At 36.3% G+C, this 9,815-nt stretch overlaps 1 protein-coding gene across 1 annotated transcript in view; it reads left to right on the plus strand.

Moving 5' to 3' along the window:
- Positions 1–9,815, plus strand: part of LOC107665152 (syntaxin-1B-like) — a 58,447-nt gene that overhangs the window by 33,002 nt on the left and 15,630 nt on the right. Inside the window, exons 2-3 of the mRNA XM_016455919.1 lie at positions 3,126–3,200; positions 4,238–4,337. Of these exons, the coding sequence (XP_016311405.1) occupies positions 3,126–3,200; positions 4,238–4,337 (175 nt within the window). The remainder of the gene's footprint in view (positions 1–3,125; positions 3,201–4,237; positions 4,338–9,815) is intronic.

The following is a 9,815-nucleotide window of genomic DNA, read 5'->3' on the forward strand; positions in this document are numbered from 1 at the left end:
CCATGAGGCCACAGGAGAGGATTTATGAATGGCAGTGAAGCGATGCAACTAACATTGGTAGGTCCCGTGACCTAATAACTTGGCAGATGTAGTATAGCGGAATTTCATGCACACTATATAAAGCGTACTCTTAATGGTTGCGAAGTAAGTAAATTCAAATGTAGTACCTACTCAGTACGCCTGCTATTACGTCCATTACTTTTGGAAGGAACATATAATGTCTAAGGCTACAGTGTTAAAGAGAATAAATAATTATTTTTGACTTCTTTATTTATATTTGTCCACTTTACAGAAATAGCAGGTGCTAAAGATGACGTTAGACAAATATCATTGGCATTTTTACGTTGCACTTGTAGTTTTTATTGGAATACGTGACATCCGGTCGGACTGTCACATACAGTATCTTTACTGTGCAAGTTGAGTGAATCTGAAGTTCGAAACAAATCGGATCAGAAAATGTCGCTGTGACGACTGGGGCGGGGCCGAAAGCCGTGGGAAGGGAGCGAGGCCGGTGGAGTAAATGATAATGAGCGACACCTGCGCCACTCACCGGTCTCGAGTCCCACGGAGGAGCTCCGGGAGGATAAAAGGAGGAGTAACGACAGTGATGGACGAGAGAGGACCAGGCCTGGATTTTATGTTGTTGTTTTATTATGTTTTATGCGGCAGTCGTCCGTGAGGGGCTGCTGCTTTTACTTTCATTTTGTGTTTGTTTATTTATTTATTAAAGTTTTATGTTTAAATATTCGCCGGTTCCCACCTCCTTCTTCCCGATCTACGAACGTTGTTACAGTCGCATTGGCAGAGAACTCCCACAACTCTCCCTGTCTAGTCTTGCGTTTGTCGTAAACATTTATTCTATTGAAAAGCAAGCGTTTGGTAAACCTGGTTCAAAACCGTCATTATTGATGTCTTTCAATAACTCCAATTACTTAATCACACTCAACTGTATTATATTTTAGATGCCTTGTCTTATTCATGTGCTCTCTTGTTTATTCATAATTGTCCATTTTACAGACAAAGCAGGTGATTTTGCAGGTGAATGACTTTAGACAAATATCATCGCTGTTTTTACTTTACACTTAAAGTTTTGATTGGAATACATCACATCCGGTCGGACCATTGATGAAATAGCAAAAACTTTATAACGGTTTCTAAGGGTATGTTCACACTTGTCATGTTTGGTTCGATTAAAACGAACCCTGGTGTGATTGCTCTGTTAGTGCGGTTCGTTTGAGTAAGTGTGAACACTGCCATCCGAACTAGTAGTCGACCGATATATTGGCCAATATTTGGAATTTTTCAAATATCGGCATCCGTTTTTCTGTTTGGCCGATGTGTTCGAGGCGGGACTTTTATTTTGACGGCACTGCCGCCTGAGCGCACACCACTCACATTCTCCCTCTTGTACGCTGTCGTCGTTCAGTTCTGTCTAATATGGATAGAATTCTATCTAATAATCAGATAGAACTGTTAAACAAAGGAATTAAATTGTATACAAAAAAGTATTATAACAATTGCTTTAATATTATTAGTAATAGAAAGGCAAACATTATAATACTTTCTCGTTTGCCGTCAGCATTCAGCAAATACACATTTATATAATTTAAACAAATCTTTGAATGACTAATGAACATTTAATTTCACAAACCTTGCAAACTTAGTCGAATCTAGTTGAGAACTTGTGAAGTGTGCATTTGTATCCTGCATGATCGCGTGTTCGCTGCGTGACGGTCGGGCCGTGCAAATTGAATGCTGACAGGAGGAGAGTTCCTGTTCATGTACCAAACGAACCGAACTACGAGTGTGAACACACCCTAAAATGTACTTCCTTTATATAAATATAAATGTCATACAAAAAGCCTCATATAAGTACTTTTTTGCAATTATACTTTGCTTTTTTTTTTTTGCTATTTGTAATAATTTTCATGAAATATTTGACAATTTCCCATTCATTTCTGACCTGGCACCACAGTATCAAAAGAAATGATATTAGGAACAAGTTATTGATTGCATTGAAGCAGGACGTTTTACATCCATTAAAATTGATAAATCAACAAATAAATCAGACAAGGCACCACCAATTTAGGAACCGCAATTGTGGTCTTGACCAATAAAATTCCTAGTCTTCTGAGTCAGAGACTAAGACCTTCAAAAAATCTCCTTGAGTCTCCTCAAGACCAAGACCGGCCTCGAGTACTACAACATTACTGCTGAATATTAATCAGTCTTCCAGTAAACAAGATTCCATCTCAGTCTCCTGACTGTCACTATAATATATGTTTTCTCTCTGGAAATAGCCATTTCATTGGATGGGAAATATCCATTTCATTGGATGGGAAGCAGTTTGCTTGAAATGAAGAGCTATTAGTTCCCAGAAAGGGTACAGAGGTTGGGAGGTGGGATGGTCTTTATGGCTACACACACAGGAGAACTCTGCTCAGCGTGGATTGGCCATACAGCTAATCTGAGATGGCCCTCCAGCTATCCCCAATTCTCATACCAATATGTGAACACAATCAAACCATCTTTTAAATGTGACACCGTGTGCTCATCTGAAAACATGTGATTTGCATTAGTTTATTAGGCTGCCCTACTTTATCCTATATGAGAAATGGAGAAGCTGTCTGGATGCATTGAATAAGGTTGCTCTTTTAAAGCCCAATTGCTGAGGAGCAGCATGGCGTATTGATATCAAGTGTTTTTGGGCCATTATTAGTACTAATTTATTACCATGTTCTTGGGCGAGATATTGAGTAATGCCACCAAAAACAGCAACAAAGAATGATTAATACTGATGTTTCCTCTCTTTTTTGAGCAATTTTGTATGTCTCATATTACTGTCTATTTAAGATGAATCACTTATGTTGTTGTATTCCTCATTTGTAAGTTGCTTTGGATAAAAGCATCAGCTAAACAAATCCATGTAAATTATTTTATGATAATATATGCATAAGCATATTTTCCTTTTTATAGGTATGGTGTGCAACATTTGTGATTTTATTCTCTCTCTCTGTGCTCATCCAACATGATAAAAAACTAATTTTCCATCTACTTGAAGGATTTTTTTTTTCTTGCATTGAGATTATCAAGACATTTAAATGGTGTGTTTGTTTTTGTCACAGGCTAAGGACAGTGACGATGATGAGGAAGTCGTTCATGTCGACCGAGACCACTTTATGGATGAATTTTTTGAACAGGTAAACTTTATCTTGGGAGTAAAATATCATCATATCCAGTTACTATTTATGCAGATGTAGTTGATTTGATTTGCTCATAAGGTTTTGTTCATATCGACTTGAGTGCTGCTGTCAATTTTCCAATTCAACTTAAATATGGAACACACTAAATGACTTTTGAAATTTGAACAGATTTTAAAACACTAGGTATCATACACTTGTCAACTTTGTAAATGGTTACAGAGAAAAAAACTGGGCATCATATACTAAATGACTGGAGATCACACACTAGCAGACTTTCAAGTCATACCGGACACAACAAATTCACACAGAAACATAAGCTTTGAAAACATGTGTTCTCAAAATATTAACTGTTTGATATACTCTGACTGGATGTACTCATAGTCTGAAGCTAAAAAATCTAAATCTGTGCCCATCAAACACTGTGATTTTCTGTGAAATCTGTCAACTCTGAATGCAGACTGGCTCTGACTTTTTAGCAGCTAGCGTTGGCTCGTCTAGACTGCAAATTCTGACAAATATCTGTACAAAAGATATGTATTCCAGCCTTTACATACTCAAACTGTAATATAATTTGCAATGAAAACAGTTGAAGTTAATCCAAGTAGATTGGAAATATTTAAAGCTAAGAAATAAAACAAAAGAAAGCTCTTCTTAAAAATAATCAAGGCATGGTTTCCATACCAGCATGATACTTACTGATTTTTATGCAGTTCATACTGTAATGCAGTTTAGTTTCTGCATGCTTACTTACTAAAAATTAACATAATATCAAATTAGTTTATACAGCTAACATTTCATGCGACAAGATATAATATGGTATCTTTAATATAGGATACAGAAGTATTATTAAAATGATAAAATATTTTATAGTTGATTAATTTATATTTTGAATTTAATATATTAAATTGTTCCACATTATTTAAGCTGCTTAAATGATTGTCTTATCACAGAGCATGACAATATGCAATTAGATTTGGTCCTATTTGCAAATGTCACTGTAGTGACGCATTATTTAACGCATGTTCTCCTGACAGGTGGAAGAGATCCGTGGCTGTATTGAAAAGCTGTCGGAGGATGTAGAACAGGTCAAGAAGCAGCACAGTGCCATCCTAGCAGCACCCAACCCTGATGAAAGTGAGTTCCAGCTATTAGCACACAGTTTTATCGAAAATATCATCTCAGCGTATACACTGCATCTATGAAAAAGCATTTAATGTGGTTTAAAAATGAACATTCTGCCTAGAAGGAAGTTCCTTTTTAAGGACACTAATGTATTGTATGTGACTCCTCATCAGTGAGACGGTCAGGCATGCAATAAAAAAAAAGTTTTACCTCCCCCATATCCATCCATTCGCACACAGAAATACACCACGTGGACACATGTTTGTGAATGCATATCTTTATCTTCATAGCAAGATGACAAAGTTTTACATTACCAATCACCTCCACCCATGTCTTCAACATTAACAGTGAAGCACTGGATATATTTGCCTGGTCTACTATACTGCTCGCCCTTAAAGGGATAGTTCACTCAAAGATGAATAATTTACTCACCTTTTTTAAATAAACGTAACAAAAAAATATTTGTGTGCTGTATTTAAGAAAAAAACAAAAACAAACATAACTTGTGTACTGTATTTAAAATCTTTCCATGGGGAACAGATGAAAACCTAAGTTATTAATAAATTCAGAGTCATATGGACTATTTTATGTGCAGAAGGTGAGTAAATGAACAATTAGAATTTTTCAGTAAACTATGCTTTTAAAGAAATAGTTCACCCAAAAATGAACATTTGCTGAAATTGCACTCACGTTCAGACCATCAAATATGTAGATGAGAATATGTAGAACAGATTTGGATAAATTTAGCATTACATCACTTGCTCAACAATGGATTCTCTGCAGTGAATGGGTGCCGTCAGAATGCGAGTCTAAACAGCTGATAAAAACATCACAATAATCCACAAGTAATCCACATCACTCCAGTCCATCAGTTAATGTATTGTGAAAGGAAAAAGCCATTTTAACTTTAAAAAACCCACCAACAAATTTGTTTTTGCTTGTAGACGGTGCTTGATCTATGCATATTTCTCCCCTGATTCAGACGAGACAACGTTTTTACTGGAGAAAATGTTATCATGGATAGAGGACTCATACTTTTGGATTTGTTTTTTTACAAACACACAGCTTTTTACTTCACAAGACATTAACGGATGGACTTGAGTGTGGATTACTTGTGGATTATTGTGATGTTTTTATCAGCTGTTTGAACTCTCATTCTGACGGCACCCATTCACTGCAGAGGATCCATTGGCGCGCAAGTGATGCAATGCTAAATTTCTCCAAATCTGTTTTGATGAAGAAACAAACTCATCTTCATCTTGGATAACCTGAGGTTGAGTAAATTTCCAGCAAATGTTCATTTTTTGGGTCAACTATTTACTTTGAAACATGTACAACCCCTAAAAAATGAGCAAGTTATACATGCATATTGTCACAATGCAAGTTGCGAGGATTGCAAAATCTATAAAGTATTTATCGCATTTGGAAAGCACCAGCTCCATGACTTCACTGCAGCTGTGTGGCAAGATAAATGAGCTCATTGGTGAGCCTATTCAAGCCTTTCTCCAATACCTTGCATTTGCGCCACCCACTCTTCAAAAGAGGCACTGCCACCACATCGCTTTAAGTGTTTGTTAGACCCAGCCCACACACCTCACAGTGCACCAGCCCACACTGCATCTATAGAGGCTGTTTCTTCAGTCCTCAAATGTTGCTAAAAAATCCTGCTCACCTCATCTTTCCCCAGCAACAGTCTTCAGTTGCGGCAAATGTCTATGAGTGTCCGAGTCATTCCAGTATTGTCTGTGACTAATGTGTGAGGTCATTCTGACAGAGCAGCTCTTTAGTAAGTGTGCATGTGCAGTAAGTCGACTGTCAAATCAGTGAAGTTACAATGGTATTTAATGAAAAAATGCTTCCGTTCAATCTGTTATTTGTATAGGTACTCAAATATTGCTTCTAAATTGACAAATAGAAACGTGAAGTATATATTGTCGATGTTAAAATACGTTTATCCCACTTTTAAGCAGAGACAACCTTAAGGTTATTCATGGCTGTTTTTGCCGAAAAGCAACTGAAAAGCTAAAACTAAATGCCAAGTCATTATTTTTGCAATTCCTTTTTGTGTCAAATTACATTTTGCCACAAACGCTGTTCATATGCCTTATTGAACCAAGTGTGCCCTCTGAGCTGCCTGGCTTAGTTCAAGAAATCCACAGCCTACGAATGACTCAGCTGCTATAGATGAATCTTTAATAAATGACGTCTCGTTGTGTCTGACAGTTTTGGTTCAGTTTCATACATTTGACTGCATGTGATTCACTTTGCATGGTTTCTTTGTTTCTGTTAAGTTGTTGCATGCATGCATACGAACATTATTTTCTGTTGTTGGTTTTTTTCTGTTCGCTTTCCTCCCTGTCTGTTTTCACCATGCTGCATGAAGGATGAAGGGAACCTGTGGAAGTTGAGTGTCTGTCTCGATATCTGTGTCAGTGTGAACCGGAAACCCGAGGAGAGATGGAGAATATATTAAATAAAGTCATTCTTAAAGTAACAGTGCACCCAAAATGAAAATGCCCTTATTATTTACTCACCCTCATGTTGTCCAAGATGCACTTTTCATATACATTGCTGTGATTAGTTTCACAACTTGAAATTATTAAAACAAGTAATAATGTGTTGTTTCAACTTAAAGTCCATACTTGACTTAAACTAAATTAAAATTAACGTAACTAATAATTTTAAGTTGTCTCAACAAATGTTAAGTTTAAGACAACATTTTTTATTTTAAGACAACAAAAGTGGATGGTGATTTATACACTCATGCTCCAAAAATTGCAAAATGAATCATTTTGTAGTCATATGGACTACTTTTATGGTATCTTTTGTACTTTTTGGTTGTATAAATAACCATCTACTGTCTTTTTATGAAAAAGGATGCCCAGACATTCTGCTTAAGATCTACTTTTGAGTTTCGAAACATTACACACAGCTAAACGACATGGGAGTAAATATATAAGATGAAATTTTCATTTATGTCTTAAATGACATTAGTTGTTCTCCTCTTCAGTTCCAGTGTATGTAGTGTTGTGTGTGTTTTTGTTTTTTTATTCAGCTTGTAATGTTATACATACAGTACAGTACAGTACATACTGCATAACAGGTTTAGAAGTATTCAAGGTTTATTGCCAAGGCTTTGAATTCAGTCACAGGAATACACACAGAAAGGCAAAGACAGACACTGCTTTGTCATTTTTCATTTAGCTGATGCCTTTTATCCAAAATACCTTACTTCGAATACATTGACAGGAATATAATCTCAGTTGCTGGAAAGTTCATGGGTCACCCCTACTAACTTTTGTGTTTGCTGCTTAGATCCTTAACCAAGGCTGCAATACCATCCCCCTCGCCCTCAAGTGATCTCAGTAACATTTCTGGGTCAGCACTTCTTGACGCTAATCCACAACATCTATGTTAGCAGCCCAAATTCTCCATTAACTCTCCAACTAAAGCATTTTATATTATCCCTTTGCTGAGGTCACCCTCTTTTCCCTCTCTTTTCAGCTGCAGATGTCACCTTGAGCAGAATTCGTAACCTCTGTTGGCTCTACGGGTGACTAATGGTTACCTCTTTGTCCTAGTTCATTAATGTATTTCACCCAATCAGCTTAAATGACTAAATTAGCCATCAGAATTATAGCGCAGTGCCCTTAAACGTTCCTCACGTTGCCCTGCAGGTGTACGCTTAGAACTGTGCGTAGTTCACTTAGCTGAGGGGGTGATATATTTGACGGTTAGCATTTCTATACTTCCAATCCTGGGGGGTTGAGAAATGTTTGCGGTCTGGATGATTTGTGTTGTATGTTTGATTTTCTGAAGCAGACATAAAAGTATTTATTTGGTTAGAATGTTGTGCTAAATGTATTTTGCAGTAGGTGGTAGCCAAAAATAACAAATAACCCAGCAGAAATGACATAATCTTTAGTAGACATCAACAAACGCCATATGCTGCACAGAATTTCAGGTTCGTGCAGTTCATTTATCTATAACTAATCTCTAGTACATTCTCATTAAATAAACATTAGCTGACAAAACATTATAAAGTTATAGTTAGTAGTTGGTCTAGACAGAATCTGTAAAGCTTTTTAATATTTTCTAAGGTAATTTTGAGAAACAAAAAAGCAGAATTCTGTGAAGAATCTTTAATAACCAGGTAGATTTTGTAGATTTTCTATAATTTTGCAGAAATACTTAACTTCATATGTTTCTGCAACAGGTCTGCTTCAGCAAATGTGTGGCAACTGCTAAACCGATACAAATAAAATCACATTCAAGAGCTATTAAAGTGCTGGTTAGATTAAACAGTGTGTGACAAGAAACATCCTCATCGGTCAAATCGATCTCTCGACCACATGAGCAAAAAGAAAAGAAAAAAAAAAGCTGACATGAGACGATGGCTTGTTTTCATAGAGCAGGAAAGAGCAGGGCCGCATTTAGCTGTCTGTAAGCACAACAATAGTGTAGCGGTGTGCAAATATTATGATGCAAACTCTGTGACAGGAGATACGTTACACTTTTGTTGAATTGATGGACAGGGGAACCGGCCACACCCTGACTACAGAGACACCAGTGAATAAACAGATAATTTGTTTTACACGAAAGCATTGCTTTTTAAGCGCTTTTCAATAACGTTTTGTTAGTCACGTACTTCAAAAAGAAAAAAGAAACTTTTCAAACAACATTTATCAATCATTTAAGTATTTCATTTATTTTTACAGTTTAATTCTCTGGAAAAGGACATTTTTCAAAAACCTCAAAAAGCAATCACTTTTACATTATTGTATTTTTAAAAATAAATTGTAATAATATCTTTACTTTGAAAGCTTGTAATTATCTGAAATAAGAAATACGATTTCCATGCAGATCATCAATATTTATCAATCACTTTTTAAAATTATTTTTAACTGATTTTATTTTTAATTAATTTGATTTGTTATTTTTTACTTTGAAAGTTCATAATTCTCTAAAAGAAGAAATATGGTTTCTATGCAGATTTTCCTGAAAGATTTAAAAATTATTTTTTATATATGAAGAGTTCATTTGCAAAAACCGATAAACGGCACTTAAAAAAAAAATGAGCTGATTGTCGTGCATTATTCTCCACATATAGCGCGATCTGAACCCTAAACACGTTTTGTCCACTTTCAAGGCATTGCGAGTTCATGTTTTACTGCAGAAGCCGTCAAGCGCCCTTGTTGTTTCTGAACAGAAGCCGATAAGTCCATTTTAGCGAATCAGCGCACTGTATTCAGGTCAGGTGACAAGGCTACTTTGACTTTGAAAAGAAGTGCTAGTTGAGAGGAGTTTCGTCAAAGCTGACTAAAAGTGATCGAGGATGGATAATTTCGACGAACTTGATGAACCTGTGATATCTTCTTCAGGGCGAAAAAGGAAAATAAAATCTGAAACGTTTTCACGGAACCTTGCAAAAGCAGCGCGTTACAATGGTGAGGGAAAAGCTCCGTGTATTGCGTGTAATCACATCCATAC

Source organism: Sinocyclocheilus anshuiensis, unplaced genomic scaffold, assembly GCF_001515605.1.
Source record: "Sinocyclocheilus anshuiensis isolate Anshui unplaced genomic scaffold, SAMN03320099.WGS_v1.1 scaffold379, whole genome shotgun sequence".
Classification (NCBI taxonomy): Eukaryota; Metazoa; Chordata; class Actinopteri; order Cypriniformes; family Cyprinidae; genus Sinocyclocheilus; species Sinocyclocheilus anshuiensis.